The 18,536-nt window shown below is 51.1% G+C and overlaps 3 protein-coding genes across 3 annotated transcripts; all 3 read left to right on the top strand.

Annotated features, from left to right (window-relative positions):
- Positions 1 to 3,041: 3,041 nt before the first annotated feature.
- STEHIDRAFT_159249 (uncharacterized protein) lies at positions 3,042 to 4,148 on the top strand (the record flags this gene model as incomplete). The annotated part of the gene is made up of 1 exon (XM_007306616.1): positions 3,042 to 4,148. One exon carries the CDS (start codon positions 3,042 to 3,044, stop codon positions 4,146 to 4,148), a length of 1,107 nt encoding a protein of 368 aa, XP_007306678.1.
- Positions 4,149 to 5,463: 1,315 nt separating this feature from the next.
- Positions 5,464 to 9,454, top strand: STEHIDRAFT_159248 (uncharacterized protein; the record flags this gene model as incomplete). Its single annotated transcript, XM_007306615.1, has 9 exons — positions 5,464 to 5,542; positions 5,626 to 6,217; positions 6,305 to 6,373; positions 6,694 to 6,762; positions 6,818 to 6,962; positions 7,256 to 7,609; positions 7,640 to 8,041; positions 8,098 to 9,009; positions 9,227 to 9,454. The coding sequence occupies 9 exons, from the start codon at positions 5,464 to 5,466 to the stop codon at positions 9,452 to 9,454; spliced, it is 2,850 nt and encodes a 949-aa protein (XP_007306677.1).
- Positions 9,455 to 11,857: 2,403 nt separating this feature from the next.
- Positions 11,858 to 16,626, top strand: STEHIDRAFT_112918 (uncharacterized protein; the record flags this gene model as incomplete). Its single annotated transcript, XM_007306614.1, has 16 exons — positions 11,858 to 12,257; positions 12,314 to 12,549; positions 12,587 to 12,979; positions 13,042 to 13,235; positions 13,299 to 13,461; positions 13,520 to 13,668; positions 13,723 to 13,763; positions 13,811 to 14,113; positions 14,165 to 14,353; positions 14,414 to 14,519; positions 14,603 to 15,393; positions 15,442 to 15,509; positions 15,549 to 15,814; positions 15,930 to 16,016; positions 16,169 to 16,207; positions 16,254 to 16,626. 16 exons carry the CDS (start codon positions 11,858 to 11,860, stop codon positions 16,624 to 16,626), a joined length of 3,798 nt encoding a protein of 1,265 aa, XP_007306676.1.
- Between the last annotated feature and the right edge of the window lie 1,910 nt (positions 16,627 to 18,536).

Genomic DNA, 18,536 nt, shown 5'->3' with positions numbered 1-18,536 from the left:
CTGCAAGGGCCTTCCGCGAGGCCGTTGATGCTGTAAGGAATAGAAGATGAGAAGCCCGACCGTGCGAGAATGGGGAAAGGAAGAGGTCATATGGCAATACGCACCGAGGAAATATGGATACATGCATGTTTCAAACTCATGCAATCCTACGAACAAGAGACTTGCTTTGCAACGAGTAAAATATTGGTGGACAAAAGCATAAAAAACATAGAGAACTACAAATAATCAGTAGTGTGTGGATATGCGATCGATGTAACGACATCGACGGCAGAGGGACAGATGCTTCCATGTTGTCTGTTGATGGCATCTCGAACTACCGAACGGACATGATCGAGCATGTCGCGACTCATACAGTAGCTGTCCTCTAACATCTCTCAACGTCCAGACGATAAAATAAATCTGTTGAGAGAGAAAGAAACGTACCGTATCATCATCTGAACACTCTCAGCCTCAACTGCTGGTACTCCCCTCGGACTTTCCATGGTCATAATCGTTCAAGGATGTCCTGAAAGAGCCGCTATGCGTCTAATCCAGTGCCAGCTGCAGGTGCTGGTCTGAGTAGTTCGACACTGGTTCGACATGATTTCTGATAGCTACCGTGTTAAAAGCCCTGGGTGCACCTACAGCTGGATCCGTCAGAGTCATCAGCGCCGCCAAGTAGAAAACTGAGGATGAAAGGAGGCGAAGACGAAGGCTGGAAGGAAGGAATCGTGTTCGGCGTTCAGGAGGAACCTGAGCGTCTCCGGCAGATTCCGGGTGGCACAAACTGTGAGTGGCGAGTGAGGGCGAGTGGCAAGGCCACCATATGAGTGCTTTCACAACGCTGTTGGCGATGCAACTATAGTATGATCAGTAAGCAGTACCCATTCCTTTCTTTCGTCTGTTTTTTTGACTATCTTGACGTTGGGCGATTAACTCACGGACTCTCTTGCGCGGATTTCAAGGAATCAATTGCCGACTCGCAAGAAGGACTCGGAAGCGATCAGGACGTGGGTGACCGAGACGCTGTTGAGCAATGATTGCTGGGGCAAGCTAAGTGCCATGGTGCGTTGCTTTCTCCGCGTTGCTTCTCATCATACGCTCCGCCCCTCATCACTCACTTCTTTCCATCTCCAACCTCCGTGTTGATATGCATCGTCAACATGGCCCATGGCGCTTATAGCTGGCGACGACAGCTTCAGGTGTAAGCGAGATAATCTGTGTCTATTTTGGTCCACAAGAGACCAAAATTCTGTCGGAAACGTCGAGTGAGCGTACGGGCGAGTGGCGTTATAGAGATGTGACGAGGCGAAGTCCTTCACAATCCTCGAGTGCTCAGATGACGACATCAAGGGGGGTCGCAAGCACGATGGAAACAAGTCGCAAGACAGAGGGTTGGCTGCGAGAGGCATGTGAAGATTTGACGTGGCATGTTATTGCCATGCGATGGTGCGATGTCCAGGCGGTTTGCGTCGAGATGTTGAGACGTCGCGACATAATCCACATAGAGTCCCGACTAGATTTACCGCCATAAATACGAACATATTTGTAATATGAACTCCGAAAAACTCTCCCTAGCTTCTCCGAGGTTATTGAGAAAAGGGCGCGTGGTCTGAGCGAGAATTTATTTAGACTAAAATCTTATCAAAATTTTTGAAAACAAACTCGAAAACATTCTGCATGCCCTGTAAGGTAATACTTAAATTATCATCGAGCGAGTAAGAAAGATGCTATGCGAAATTTTATTGGTAAAATGATCAGAATGTCGCTGGCAGAGATATACAGAATTTACATTGAATATGATCATCTTATATTCAGGCTAAATTCACGGAGGACATTGGACTTTGTCTCCAGTGGACGTGATGCGGCCCCTTCTAACAAGTTGGCGAAGTATGTAGTTTTGCGATTGTATTCGTATATGGTCTAACCACCTCTTCTCTGAAGCATCATTAGTCGCATGTCGATGTCTTGATTGTCTCGAGCGCGAATCTAGCTGTTGCATATGCCTTTTAAAACATCTGCGGTTTCCCACATTGGAGATCAACTTCAGGATGCTCGCCATTGACGTATGTATGGTGTGATGCTCATGTTTTACTATCAGGTGCGACTACCCCCTGCCTGCTACTGACCCCTAAGCCCTGAACGCAGGAGTCATGTACCAGTGATCCCTACTGCAACAATGTTCATGATTATCCCGGTCTTTATGCTATGCCTGCTTGATGCCCGGCGGTGTATGTCGTATAATTTAGCCATGCATCAACCGAACGGCGATAGACTACGAGGAACAATACTTCATGCATGCCCTTGCACGCCCTTAGGGTGGCCATTCGATGGCATACATCTTGGCGCTTCGAGTGAAGATGCCGACCACTGTCCGTGTGCCGTATGAGACCGTCGATGGTGGCACAAGACCCAGTCGGACCGGCGCCCCTTAGAAGATACGAGGTCTTTCCATCATTGCGAGCGACGACAGCGACGCAGCTCCATCATCTTCTCTCATCGTTCATCCATCCAGGAACCCGTAGCATGTACATATCTGTAAGGCTGTCCAAGCGCACTTAAGGCAGACTGACAGACGGGCTGTGCTATGATTTGAGTTCGGGACGGAATGTCACTCTTTTTATCCCTATCCCGTCGTAGACCTCAACTAACAAGGCTCCCTCTTCTTCACCCTACACCTCCTCTTCCTCGCCGCATCCGTCCAACACATCCTTAACTTGTGCATCGTCTCCTAGTGGTCCGATTTCACGCATTCGTACGCTCAAACTGAGCATATGTATGGTTGCACTCTAGAGTTGGAGTTAGAGATAGGTTCAGCTTCCAGGACGGTCGTGGGGGGTAGTCAGGACGTATATGGTTGGGACGGGCCGGACCAAGGAAACCGAAGTCGGCGATGAACTTCTAGAACGGGACCATTCGCAAGAGCAAGGTGCATCTCATTCATCATGACGGTCACAACCGCCACGCTACTAACTACAATTCGCATGACCAAGGTCGTTCACCAACATTAGTATTAGTCCGACTGTGCGATGTTTTCGGTTTCGACTTCGGTACTATTCTTCATGAGCTCGACGTCGCATTTCATGGATCGGACGGTTGCTTTGCCTGCACTGAAACGCGGAAAATGTAACCCGTCGTCGCATCGCTCCAATTCAGTCTCTTCTTATGAACCATCTCCCAGTCCAGACGCGGATCTTTCCTCCACCCTGTACTCCCCCCCTACTACACCGCGCACGCGAGCACACTCATTGGGGCAGCTACAATGGAGGGACGGAAGCCTACCAGCGCGAACACGCGTACAGGATCATCGACCTTACCTCCAATACTATGGAATTCTTGGCACCGAGCGCGGTATCGAGGCCTACGACGCAGAGTTTGGCCACAGAGCGGTAGCGGTCAGAGATTGGAGGAGGCGGAAGTGGAGAGAGCGGCAAGGGCAGAGTTATGTGGGTGCTACAGGCCCGGGTGACCCTATGCTATCTAACGATTCGTTCTCGACGTTTCCAGTTTTGGCGATGTCGTTTACCCCATGTATCTATATGACATCAACTGGAACGGCTCCACCGCGTCTTCCTCCACTGTCGACACCGCGACCAGCGAAGCTACCCTCCCTCTCCCTCTCTCGGTCTAGATCGCATTCCCAGCCAAACTCAAGGTTAGAACAGCATAAGTTGAAGTGTCAGCTGGCTGAGACAGAGTTACAACCCCTCCTGGAGTGTTACGCTCAAACGATCTTATTTAGTAAGATCAAAATGCTGGGTTGGGTTGTGAAATGGGAGCTGCATATTGAGAGGGTTTATTTGACTGATACCGACGAGAGCTATGGTGCTCAGTTTGACGAGTTGGGAGTTGTGGAATGCGTGGCGGACGGACCCGAAATGTCATATATGATCAATGTGAAGATAGGGAGGACTCGTCGCATTCAGGGTCTGGTAGAAGTCATCGAGCTCATGGTGAAGAACGCGGTCATCGAAATGTTCATTACTGCGGCTTTGGTTCTCGCTAGTGAGAATGCTGGAAGGCCTATGGCTGAAATGCGACGGTACTACAATCTTGGGCGCGTGCGGATGTGTTTCCTCGCAGGACTGAAAGAATGTGTGGCGTTGGTGTGGCGTTCACTTGTTATAACGACTGGACGTCCCTCTCCCGTTCTGACATCTTCTCGATAAAGTATGGAAGCACAGAGACAGGCCCAAAAGTTCGCATCATCATCACAGTACGGGTGAAGTCGCATCATACAGCGCAATAAAAAAAATAGCGGGTGGGTGTCGTCGGAAGGTTGGAAGTATCGGATTAGCCTAGATCAGTGACTGTGTTGGAGCAGATATTGCGCACAGATAATGGGTATGGGTGAGGAACACCATTGGTAGGGCAGGGGTTTTCATCGTGGGTATGGCTACATATTATAATCATCATGTTGTCCTTCGGGCCCCACATTAGAAACGACGAAGTCTTTAGTTCTTACCATGACTCATAAAGCAGAAAAGAAAAAGGCTAAAGAAGGGCGATCGTGCTCACCTCGAACAATATATGGAGGGGTACGTCATGACCGAGCTGTTATTCTGGTCGAGGTTATCTTCGTGGATGTGATGAGGTTGAACATGGTTGGAATGGTGCAGCTCGCGCATATAATTACCAGCAGAAGAAAAGCACTCAGATCGGCGCCAGAGAACGAGGCAATATTGTAAACCACGGCATGTTTGGAAGAAGGATGGGATTCCTACCACAGTCTCTGTACCTCAGCTCGCCACGTTTTCGCAGGGTCACGGCTGACGATAAATGTAGGGCCGCTTCATCTGAGGCCCTCGACAGTTTGATCCGGATACGCAGAATTCTTCGGAGTCGGCGGCTTCATGTCGCAATGTCAATCTGAGAGTCGGTGGGATATTGATGGCCCTGGTCCATGGAAAAACTCGAAGTAGGTAAAAAAAAAAACAGTCAGTAAAGCATACTGTGTGGGTTCAAAGAGATGGTACCAAGACAAGAGAATGCGAGGGACAACGTGCGTGATAAGAAAAGTACTTGAAAGCAATATCTCATCGTTTTGAAGATGCCCGCTAACTTACAATATTAATAGTGCAAACCCGACATGTCACGCAGTCACGCTGATCCGCAGTGGGCCACCCCGCCGCCACCGTCTGGTTTCCCATCACCGCATCTTGCTTCAGCCTTGAACTCACCTCTTGCCCCCTTGCTTCAGTTGTCCACAAGCGCACTGACCATTCGCTGACATGCCTCTATGCACATCCTTGGTCATCGAGGTCATCGACATCAATCGTCACCGTCCATCGCCACGGCTTGAAATTGAACGAATACCAACGCGGCCGAGACTCGAACCCAGGTGATGCGCAGGTCTTGAAGCTAGGATGGGATCGGAGTTCTCAATGGATGGGGAGGATGCCAGAGACGAAGAAACGAACTGGGTGAAGGACGAGAATTATAAATACCGGTGCGTATCCCATTTTTCCTCCAGCTCCACACAACATGCGCAAGGACTTTAATATACTCAACGAGATGAATCCATATATACCGGTGGTGGGATATAATGTTGGCGGATCGTTTGGTATTCCGCGTCTCCCGAAGTACAGCGGAGTAAGCTTATTTTTCCTACTATTCGAAGATCGTACTCATTGATATCACGTACAGGACTCATATCTGTCTTTATTCTATCCTTGGCTCCCAGCAACCCTACGAACACGCTCTCTTCCACCCCATCCGTATCTGCTGATGCCCTCGCCGCATCCCAGTCCGAACCCTCCTACGCGCGTTCGCCACACGATGTTGCTGCCGTCCTGCGCTGGGGTCTCCGTCACCTCAAACTCGAAGGAAATTCCTTCGGTCGTCCCGCTCTTAATCCCACCTCCCCATCTACGAATACCCATACCACCAGTAGCGACGTGAACAATAATACTTTCACAGACGACGAGTTATCATGGTATACGTCCTTCTCCCGTGCCGAACGTTCTTCCAACTACCCACCCACCGCGTTCTCTCAATCCCTCGTCCCACTTCTTCCAGAAGATCACGCCGAGCTGCTTGTAGCGCTCTTGGACGTGATATCGTCGCTGGCAGCACATGGTGAGGCGAACGGGTCCAGTGGTGCCAAGTTCAGTATGATGATAGGACTGCGGTTGGTTGCGGCGAGTAGGAGCAAGAGCAGAGATGGGTGGGTGAGTTTCTATGAACGGTGGGAGAAGGTCGGGAGGGTATTGGGACATCTGCTCTTGGCGAGGATTAGGTACGTTCGTTATGACCTCCTTTTCAACGTCTTTCTATCTCACCGATTTTCTCGCGCAATCTTTGCTGATATGTACTATCATTGTAGGGAGGAAGCCTCAACCCACAAGATGCCCCGCCGCCTCACCGAACTCGTCGAACACTACCCCTATACGAAGTACGCGTCACGAAATCCGTCCGGCGATATCGCCCTCCTTCCCCGCACTCGATTCTCCACCCGTTGCTATGACGCCCTCTTCGTCCGCCCGCTTACCAGTAGAGTAGTGAGAGCCGGAATGAAGCTCAACGCTGCTAAACGAGATGTTACCTTTAGCCGCCTCGTCCGTGGGCAATGCTCGATGATGTGGGGGACGAGATCATTTCGTAGTCGGTACTATTCCATCAGCAAAACGACACAGTGTGGCACAGGAGTTAACTGGCACTGGTCCTGAGGATTCCGTAAGAGGAGGACTTTTTGCTCCTCAACCGATGCACCAGGGACACCGTCGTCCTCGCCCTTGGTGGAGGTGTTATCGGAGATCTGGTAGGATTTGTAGCTGCTACCTTGTGCGTAATTTCAGTCGTTACGAACTATGCTCGATTTCTAACGTGCTCAGTGCAGTATGCGCGGGTGCCGTTTCGTACAAATCCTGACCACTTTGCTCGCCATGGTTGACTCGAGTGCGGGCGGCAAGACTGCCATCGATACGCCCCATGGGAAGAATCTGATTGGCGCCTTCTGGCAGCCGGAATACATCTTCATTGATGTTTGCCTTCCTGGAAACGCTCCCTGCTCGCGAGTTTTCCAATGGCATGGCTGAGGTTGTAAAAGTAAGCATATCTACCTTTTCGGTTCACACGGCCTTCCTTTTATTTTTGATTCCTGTCTCTGCTCTTCGTTGTTTTTTTCTTGTTGTATCCCTTTTCCCTGTCGCAATGGACCGTTTATCCTATCTCCGTGTGGCGTGGGCCACACTTGTGGCAAACGTACATTAAATCTCCGGACCACCTACTTCTTTTCTTTTCAGATTGTATGAAACTAACGGAGCATATCTAACAGACAGCTGCCATCTGGGACGAAAATGAATTCGCCGCCCTCGAATCCCGCTCAGCCGAAATCTTCGCCACCATTCGAACCCCCTCCCAAAACTACTCCGGACGCACCAAATCCACACGTTCCGCCGCTCAAGACCTCCTCCTCTCCGTCATCGCCGGCTCCATCTCCGTCAAAGCCCACATCGTGACGAATGACGAGCGCGAACTCACCGGTTTTCGTGACCTAGTCAACTTCGGGCACACCATCGGACATGCCATCGAGGCTATCCTCACGCCCAATATGCTCCACGGCGAGTGCGTCGCCGTCGGTATGATCCTCGAAGCGGAGGTGGCGAGGCAGTTGGGGAAGTTGGGGCAGGTCGGAGTGGGTTGACGAGAGCGTTGAAAGCATATAATTAACCTACCCGTATCGCTCACGGACCCGCATATCGCGAGTTTACCGAGCTCGAGGTTGTTGACGGTAGATAGGCTGTTGGATATCATGAAGATTGACAATACGAACAGTGGACCGGAGAAGAAGATCGTCATTCTGAGCGCGATTGGGAAGACATGCGATCAGAAGGCGAGTGTGGTGAAGGACAGCGTTATTGCGAAGACGCTTTCGGAGGCGGCGAAGGTCGTGCCAGGGAAACCGAGTCAGGATCCTATCAGGATGGCTACACCTGGGTCGGAGAGTATCTCGAACCGCGCTTTGGTGCTCGCTGCATTGGGGAAGGGCACCTGCAGGCTGAGCAACCTGTTGCACTCGGACGACACCCAGGTCATGATGGCCGCTCCCGCTGAGCTCAAGGTACGACGTCCTCTCGTCTCTTTTTTCCTTATCATGGTTCTGACATTTTTTTTCAGGGTGCCAGCTTCGCATGGGAAGATGGTGGAGAGACCCTCGTCGTTCATGGTGGTGAAGGTTTCCTTTCCGTTCCTCCCAAAGGCAAGGAGATTTACCTCGGGAACGCCGGCACCGCCGCTCGTTTCCTCACCACCGTCTGCGCTCTCATCCAACCCTCCGTCCTCGCGCCCACCACCATCATTACTGGTAACGCTCGGATGAAACAACGCCCCATCGGCCCTCTCGTAGACGCTCTCCGCGCCAACGATACCTCCATCGAGTACCTCGAATCTCAAGGCTGTCTCCCCCTCTCCATCGCCCCTGCCGGCCTTAAAAGATCTCGAATCCAACTCGCAGCGACCGTCTCCTCGCAATACGTCTCGTCTATCTTACTATGCGCTCCTTATACCGCCGAACAAGTCACCCTCGAGTTGACTGGTGGCCAGGTCATCTCGCAGCCTTACATCGACATGACCATTGCGATGATGAAGACGTTCGGCATCGAAGTCCAGCGCGAGACCGACGCTGCTGGCAAGCTTCTCGATGTGTACACCATCCAGAAGGGGACGTACACCAACCCATCCGTGTACAGCATTGAATCTGACGCTAGCTCCGCTACCTATCCTCTCGCCATCGCCGTCATAGCCGGTTCCTCCTGCACGATCTGCAATATCGGATCTTCTTCTCTCCAAGGCGACGCCCGGTTCGCTAAAGAGGTCTTGGAGCCTATGGGGTGCGAGGTGGTGCAGACGGAGACGGAGACGACGGTCAGAGGACCGAAGCTGGGGACTTTGAAGGCGATTGGACTGATTGATATGGAGCCGATGACGGATGCGTTTTTGACGGCGAGTGTGCTGGCGGCGGTGGCGGCGGGAGCACCGCTGGAGGGGAGGGAGCTCGTAGATGGGAGTCCGACGAGCACGACGAGGATTGTGGGTTGCGAACTAAAGGGTTAAGGAGTGTAATAGGATCCAAGCGATGATTGACCAGCTTGGTATGTCTCTTCGTTTCTTGCTTTACCGCCGTTCTAAATTATATGAATGTCTGTACTGACTGGTGGCGATGAATAGCCAAGTTCGGCATCGAGACGAAGGGCTCGAGACCCAAATCTCAGGGATTACAAAACCTAAGACTTATTTCCCTATCCAGATCATACAGGAGGCGTTGAGGTCTACGTATGAGAGTACGGCTGGGGATCAGGCCGGGGTCTGGGAGGTTATCCAGAATTTGGCGAGGAGCGAGCAGGAAGGTGCGGCGGCGGAGGTGGAGGTCAAGGAGGAGGATCCGGTACTGAATAGGATTTTTGAGGATGGGACGATTAGGTTGTTGAGTATGGTAAAGGACAAGGAACTTGGGAAGGAGAAGGAAGGAGCCTAATCCCCTCGTTCGCGGGCAACGTTAACAGCAATGTGGCCAGCCCGGCTACGGCCACAGCTGACAGCGACGCTCAGACGATTACTGCGACGTTTGCTGGTAGGATACTTATATGTGTTCTCGGCACTCCTGTAGAATAAACCAAAATAAATTGGCTCAGAAACTTGGCATGAGTATGAGATCGCGTGTAAATTTTTCTTAGCATAGGCCATGCCTTTTATTGGGGGTGATATACATGAGGATTTCGAAAACAGGCCCCATGGGAAAGGGCCGGAGAGAACAGCGTCACAAAAACACGATAGTGTCGACCAGAGCAAAGGAATTTGACATAAGACGAAACAACGTAACTAGGGAAGCTCCACATGCTGTGGCACTGACCTTGCTTGAGAGACCTCTTCTGACAATGGCATATCTACCAATGCTCAATATTTATGTGCACTTTATTTGCAGTAGCAACTTTGTTAGCGATACTGCAGAGTATTCAGTACCGGAAATTACTTCTGGATGGTCACGCAAGAGTCGCGCCACAGATGGCTCGCAAACGCGTGTTCAACTCGTATTAGAGGCAGCCTTTAAATCTGCACAATACATCCACGTTGCGATGGCCACTGATGTCAGGTTTCTTGCTTCGCTGACCGCAGCAGCGCCTCGAAGCGTACGTAGGCCTCAGGAGAAGCATCGGCTTGATTCATTGTGGCGTCGATAGCCCTTCAGGCCTGAGCGCGTTGCGCAGATATCGAGCATACTTTCGCGAAACATGCTGGGCATGTACAAAAACTGTATATCCAGGGCAAATAGAAATTGCTCCGTCCTGATGACGGTAATCAAGTACGCGATTGCATTGAGTGAGGGGTGCCACAAAAATGTGAGAAAAGCTTACGCAAACTGTTTGGCTTTGTGTGCGAAAAAGTCGCTCAGCCACAATTACCGGGGTGGGAGAGACCTTGCAAGCAAGGTAACAAGATTTCGGACCATCATGTGACTTGTGGCACTGCTTGCCACATCGCCCATTCAACGCTTCTCACGGACTTCAAGCTCTGCTCGTGAACTTCCTCTGTCACCTTATAACAGTTCGGACATCCCAGCAGCTCCACGCCACCTACTGCTGACAGCCTACGCTACGACGTCCTTCTAGGCAGACACTTACCAACACCGGCGTAGACTCCCTGAACTCCCCTGCGGATCCATCCTTCGATTCTGGCCAGGTTTCGAAAGCAATGTCGTGTTATCACCCACACCGGTAGATACAAGCAGTTCTTGTTTGCCCGTCTTACATATGTGCATAGACTATGTTTTAGGCTTCGACTTTTGTCCCATTAACGAGTACGCCTTCAGATCCAGTTGCTTTACCGTGGTTTGAGGCCGGCTGCAGGTGCGTACATCTGCCATCGTCTCGGTGTTTCCGATGTTTGACTCCTCCATGGCACCATGTTACCTTTTCCTAGTCCGTCTATGGGACCGTCCGGCATGCACGAACATCTGTAAAGGGACAAAGGCTGGCACATTCTAGCCGGCTTATCACACTTAGTGAGTTTTCTAAGTTTATGTCTACCTCGGAACGAGCGATGTGCAACCCCACGTTTCCAGCAGATCTCATATGCTGATACTGTGAACGTTATGAAGATCCATCCCCTTGACGCCTGTATCCCCGTCTATCCCGGAGACCTTGCAGTTCAACGAGGCAAAACGCTCCCATCGCGATTGAGGACATGGCGAGCAATGTAGCCCATGTCCTGCCAGCATGTCCTTACATTACTTTGAAGTTTTCTGTCCATGTTTTAGTACTGTTATACCGTTCTATCTACTATAATACTCAGATGGTTGTGAGGAGCAGAGATGAGTGTGTGCTCCGATGACTAGATTGCAAGGACTGAATGTACCACATGCTTGACACGCCCCACGTGATCGCCGTTCATTGTCGCGTGGGATTTGTTGAATCAGGACCCCTGCGTATGCTGACAGAGGTCCCATCCGAAAACCCCCAAAATCGGTCGTTTTCGTCGCACGATTTTGGGGGTGTTTTCGTCGCATCAGGGATGGGACATCGGATTTTTGGCCATTTCCGTCGCACGTCGGATGGAACATCGCTCCGCATAAGGCCTTCCCAAACCCTGGTCGTCAAAAAATTTCCCCAAATCATGTTTTTGGCCGTGTTTGCCAAGTTTTTACCCCATTTTTTGCGTCCCCGAGAGACATTTTCGTCGCATAGCGGGATGGAACATCAGCATCGAAAAGCCGTTTTCGTCGCACTACGGATCGGACGAAACGCGATTTTTCGCTCAAAATTCGTCGCATCAGGATGGGACCTCCGTCAGCATACGCAGGGGTCCTGTTGAATCCCTTCAATGTCAGTGTTCGCCTGCAGCAAAAATTCCGCTCCTCCTCTGGTCACACTCTTTCTGTCTAATGGAACGAGCGAAGAAATCTCGCAAGCGCCCCAACATCTGCCCGGAGCCAGTGGTGGCCAGTGCGCCAAAGCAAGATCAAAGTGCAAGCACCTTTACGCTCACTGCATCAACGGATGGATGCAGATTGATCCGCGAGGAAGTCACTCTTCGCCTCTCACGGTCTACCAATGCCCACAGTCACGCTGCAACTCCATCGACAGGCCCACAATCTCCTTGCATTTCGACTTCGGACCTGTTCGAGACACCTGATCTTGACGACTTCACCCTCGACAATCCATGGTTCGAAGAGGACGTGGAAAATACGCACCGACAGGCTCAAATCGATGATGAAGACGAACTTGATGTTTGCAACATTGACGATGACGGTGACGCTGGCGGAGGGGTAAACACAGGGCAAGGTACGACAACCCAGGTATCTACATTCACTTGATCAACAAATGGCACACATGCTCAGGTTGCCTCCAGACTACCCCGCGGCCGCTGCTCTCTTGGCTGCCACATCGCCCTGAATTTCTTGACGAGCTGCTTCGCTACGAGGGCCGTGGCTACTGGCGTAACGATGCGAGCTGTCCATCGTGCCACAGTGGCGCTCCTCCCACAATCCGATGCGAGGATTGTTTTGGCAGGAGACCTGTTTACGTATCTTGCGCCATCGAGAGCCATAGATCAAATCCATTCCACCGGGTCAAGGTATTCATGTTTCACGGCTGGTTCTTTAAGCAGGTAGACTAAGGCATTTTTCAAGCGATGGACTGGCCAATACTTCGCCCACGAGACCTTGGCCAACGTCGGAATAGTGATACCTCTTGGACCGCACTTACCCGGACAAGTACGCTGTCCCACATCATTCACCGTCGAAAATTTCCTCGTCATTCATACGAACGGGATTCACTATGTCAACCTCGATGTTTGCCGCTGTGGCGAACACGAAACTCATCGCCGCGTCCAACTTCTTCGAGCAGGCATTTTCCCCGCCACGATCCATAAACCACAGACAGGCGCCACGTTCGAAGCGATGCGCATTTTCCATCTCTTATCACTGCAGGGCAAGTTAACTGCGTACGACTTCACCAAGGCTATCCAAGCGGCCAGTGATAATACAGGTATTCGTTTTCCTCCGGTATGTTTTCCATTTGACTCCCAGATACAGCTAAAGTTAAATCTCCTTGCACCGTTTCTTAGTCTCGCCTCGAGCCGTTCTTGGTGATGGCTCGAGAATGGCGCCACCTCAAAATGGCGAAGCGAGCTGGCAGATGTCACGATCCTGCTGGTATCGAGGCGACTTCTCCAGGTCAGCTTGCTGTACAATGCCCAGCGTGCCCGCGACCCGGAGTGAATCTCGCACCTGGATGGGAAAGTGTCCCAGAGACTGATAGGTTTGTGATCTCGCTCTCCACTCCACTTTTTTTCGTCCAGCCCATGCTTACTCCGTATTGTAGGTGGCTGTACCGTCTGGTCTTGTCGATGGACGCCAACTTCCGGCTTAAGAATCGACTTCGTGCTCGCAGTCGTGCCGATCCAGGGCTCGGCACTGGCTGGGCTTACTTTGTGGCCGACGATGAGTATCGGGAGCACGTACTGAAGCACGCAACGGAGGAAGAGGTGAGTTATCGTCTCTCAATGTACTTATTCCGATACTGATCTTGAACGAATGTCTTAGATCAGCAACTGCTCTGGTTTTGAGGCTCTCTCGAACGCAAATAGCAAGAACTCGAAAGGCCTTCGTTCAACCGGCGTTGGCGCTGTTATCTGTTCACGACACTCTTTCTGGAGGCCGGCCGGAATTGGGGACTTACAGAAGGGCGAACGGTACGCTACTCCACGCCGCTGAATTTATAACAATCCTTAAATTTTTTTTCGTAGCTATTGCAACATGGACTTCGTCCTCTGCTCAGTCATCTTCGGTATCCTCAACCTCTGCATCCTCATCACCTATGACGTTATTTGCCAGTGGAGGAAAAAGTTCTGGAGCGAGCGCCTTGCAGGACTCCCAGAGCGCCTTCGCCCCACTATCGCACAGGCAGCCGTGGAGTTGGACATCCCAAAGTTCCACCTTTGGGCACACGAGCAGTCTTGCCACGCACCGCACCGCACTCCCTCAACTTCACTGAGACGGACGGAGAGTCCATCGAGCGAAACTGGGCGGCGCTCAATGGTGCGGCGCCTAGTACAAGGGAGATGGGGCCTGGATCACGCCACGACACTCTGGACGATCATTGCGGTTATGGGAACTGGAAGAAACTTATTGGGCTAGGTGAGATGACTCTACTGTGCCGTGGTTGATCGTGTATTGATATATTTGAAGGCCATCTCCTCCGCCGTCGCTTGGCACACGCCATGGAAGAGGGTTTGGGCCACATCGAAATTTTCGAAGAATTTACCGAGGATCTCAAAGTTTCGCATCCGGATCAAGTCCGCGAGTGGCGTGCATCGGTTCTCGAGTGGGAGAAGAATGGGATGGGTGCGAACAGCCCTTATGATTTGGAAGGTGAAGGTAAATTCTAAACCTTGTTTGCTTACCGTACCGCGCTGATTGATCTGCTTGCGGGTTTAGAAGTAACGCTCTCAATGGTCACGAAGCGACTTGGGGAAGAAGAAGCCCACAACGTTATGGAACGTAGGAACGTTGTTCCGGGGCGTAGTGCATTTCTACTCGGAAGGTATCAGCATCGAGAATATGCAGTACGTTCTAGTCCTCCAACTCGTAGCTTGTCGTGATCTGACTGTCTCGATGGCTACGCAGATACGACACCGCACAACGCGCGAAAGGCGTCAACACAGACAACCAGGGGACAACATTCCAAGAGCAGCGAACACATCTGCTTCGCCGTATTCAGCGATATCGCCTGGACCAGGACACTCAAATGCCTCGTGTCTCGATAGTCATCACACCCGACGATTCTCCATCTATCTCTGATGTCACGACCCGCAACCCCGAGTCGATCCAGCTCTTCATGCCATCGAACATCGATGAAGCCGAACGCCTTATCTATTGTGACCCTGAGCTTGTCCAGATGGAGACCGACATCCGTTACTCGTGCGCCGTGGACGCCCTGCAGGATCTTCGCCGCCAACTCCACTTCCGCGTTTACATCAACCAGTTGAAGATCAAAAATGTCACAGGCCAGCGTCCGAATACGAGGGCCCGAACCATGCAGAAGACTATCGAGGGACGAGTAAATGAAGCAGCAGAGAGATATCGACGGGCACAGAAGGCGTATGTGGCATTGGCCGGTGCGACTGCTGACCGCAAGCTGCGGGAACTCAAACCAGAACATGTTGTTGGTCTAGGCGAGAAGGTGCAGCAGGAGATAGAGAGGCGGGAGATTGAGGCGATTCGAGCCCGTCTTCAAGCGAATGCGGGGGATGGGGAGGCTGAGGGCCCGGTGGTGAATGTGGCGGAGACGCCACAGGTGACGTCTGGCGAGAGTCGGCGGAAAATATCCTGGCTGTGGTATTCGGGCGGCTTAGAAGACGGCGAGGAGGGTGCTGCTGATGACACCGAAGGGACTCTCACTGGCGACATGAATGATGGTAAGCTGTTTCATTGCCCTGAGTCTGAAGACGGAGATCTGATGGCAGCTGATACTATAGGGGTACGAGTTGAATGGTTAAAGGCACGGGCACGAGCACAGAGGTGGGAAGAAGAGGTTCGTTTGCTGCGCGTTGAGATGGAACGCGTATTGCAGACATTTTTGTTCATGGCAGCGTGGTGGGAGGGTCAGACGCCGCGTACGAGTGTGATGGGTTTGCCGGGTGAAGTCGGGGTGACAGAGGTGGCAGATGAGAATGGTGCTCAGATCGTACGGGCGCACGATAGCGACAGCAGTCCCCTCAAGGAGGGCTTGCTTGCATATGCTGCTGAACAAGCAGACATGTATCGTGGCCTACGCGACTCCTTCAAGTTGAAGTGGTCAAATGTCCACAGGGCGGCGGGGGTATTTTTGGCACGACAGTCCGTGCTAGACTAAATTATTTTGTATGCAAGATGACCATTTGTTACATCTTGCATGGGTGTCACGCAAAGGGAGGTCAAAAAACTGGAATTGCATTGTGTATATAGTATGTAGCCTAGTAATTATGAAGGGATCACGATGCTCGGGTCAAGATCAAGAAGAGGATCGTCATGGAAAGGCTACGACAGTGCAAAGCGAAGAGTAAACACAATACCGGTGTAAACAAGAAGCTATCGCATCGAATCGAGAATAGATTGGCTATAACTTAACATGTCAGAACCATCGACAACTTTTAGAAGAGAGGTAATAACATGTAGCAATCAATGGCAACAAACGTACCAATGCAACATCAGGCACGGGAATGCAAAACCCCGTCCATCCAAGATTCAAAAGTGAGCGCATAGTTTCGGCTGCCTGAGACCGTGGCGCTGTTCTTAGGTATACGAAAGACTTGTGCGATAGAGTGGGGTTTTTCAAAGGACATGTATGGAGTACCGTCTATATGTTGTCCAGCGTCGAAGATGTCGAGGGATATAATGGTGGCACCATGATCCCCGTTGCGAACGGCATCTGCATCTATTGCCACTCGCATGGGCATGGCTCTGCTCAGCAAACTTGTGGGCATCACCATGATGTCGGATATGTTAACAAGCTCGAGAGATATGATTGTGAATCTGTGGAGAGGGTCGTCGCGATCTGGGAGGTAACTGAGGCCGACATGGAGAGTAGAAGTAGTATGACTCAGAGGTTTGGCGGGCAGGTCGAGTGCTTGGATAGCAGTTTGCATCAGGATGGGATTCGCAAGGGCTAGGAAGGACGAGACGTCCTGGTCAAAGTCAGGGCGACGGTGGGCTGCAATTGACGATGGAGTAGATAACATTGTCGTGTTCGTGGATTGGGAGTGAATGGCCTTGAACGTATTGGCGAAGATTTTACACCATTTTTTATGGCCATTCCAGTCTAATTTTTGGCAAGAGGGGTCCTGAACAACAGACAGGAGGTCAGTACTGCGTTGTACTAGTGAGTGAATGGGCGGGCGGTGGAACGATTGATATGGTGAGTAGGGCAGCATTGGAAAACAAACACAGTAGTGAACAACTGAGCACCCACTGCACCTCTTGTTGGCACCTCTGGAACGTTCCACATTGAAACAATTCTGGCAGACCCCTTGCACCGATTGTGCGGTAATGGACGCCATAGCTAAGGATGCGCCATTTTGTGAGCTGTGAAACTTTTTGTTCTCAGTGGTAGATAAACGAACTGGTTGAAAATCAAGATAGCGAGTAAATACGGGCAAAGGATTGATGATTAGCTTGTCGGGACTGATCCTCAGTGAATAAGAGCAGAGTGAAGGTGATAGTGGGAGCGAAGGTTACCGTCTTCGTGGGAACTACAGTGTAGGCCCACTCCTTGATCCACCACTTCGAAATAATTCATTTTCTTCCTCCCCTTCACATATTTCCTCAATCTGTTTACTTCAGTATTGAATACACCCCTTAGGCTGCTCAAAATTAAATTCACATCGTACCAAGGGTGAATATGCCTTTTCGGCAGACCCAACTGTGGTGTGGCACTCAGTGCCACAAAAAGTGGGTCCTTGATCCGACCCCGCACCATACGATCCCCCCTAGGAATATTGATGCAGGCTTGTTTGTGAGCTTTATATACCCTTCAGTGTCCTGCCTCCGTATTGTCCAGGGTCAATTCTTAAGTTGAGGGAGCTGCAGGCAGCAGATTTGCAGCAGATCAAGGACCGGGGTCGGATCAAGGAGTGGGCCTACACTGTAGCAGATTATTATACCTGAATCCCTTCTCTCACGCCACCATTATCGACAATCTGACACGGTACGGAACTTTGTCTCCAGTGAGAACGGGAATATTAATGCGCAAAAAGCCCTAAACTCCTTGATTTTGGATCGGAGCTAGGTTAGGGCATGCCACCCTCCTATTTTTGCGCCTCCGAGTCAACGCCCCCATTGAGCCTGAACAACTACCTATCTGCGTTACAAAAACCCTCTGGTCGTTTTCTGCGACACTTTGGCTCCTTCCTGGTGTTCGGTGGCTCATTGACACCTTTGCTTTTCGACTTACAGCGTCTCTGGCTTGAACAGATCCGGAATCGAGTTTCTCGATCTTGTCCAAAAGCTGTCTGGTCGTTTTCTGCGACTGTTTTGTATCTTTCCCCCTTACTTCACGGCCGCAGATTAGGCTGTCTACGTACACTTCAGCCCTTTGTTCAGAGCCCGGGGAAGATACGGACATGGGAAATGTATGTGAGTTGTCTTATCCTAGTCATCAGTCGCACTTGGGGTCACTTATTCCCTTGTGCACAGTTTCGCGTCTTCGCCCCAACAATCCTCTTCCCTCCCCTTTCGATCACCTACCAAACGAAACTATCTGTGACATATTCGTTCTTCTTCGCCGCGATCTTTATGCAAACAACACAACCGATTGGATCTCTGTTATTCACGTATGCCACAGATGGCGCGATGTCGCCTTGTCATGCGCTTCATTTTGGGCCAATATCGACTGGACAATGAGACAACCTGCTCGTGAATTCTTCCTCGTAAATGCAAAGGGATATCCTCTCAATGTGATGAAGAGAACGAGAAATTCCTTCTAGATAATTTGGATCGCATCGGCAAACTTCACATTGACTTTCATCCACACGATCAGGCTCACGCTGAATGCTGGATGACGAAGCTACTTTCGCTACCGATG

Source organism: Stereum hirsutum (genome assembly GCF_000264905.1).
Source record: "Stereum hirsutum FP-91666 SS1 unplaced genomic scaffold STEHIscaffold_11, whole genome shotgun sequence".
Classification (NCBI taxonomy): Eukaryota; Fungi; Basidiomycota; class Agaricomycetes; order Russulales; family Stereaceae; genus Stereum; species Stereum hirsutum.
This window is presented reverse-complemented; position numbering and strand designations above follow the sequence as displayed.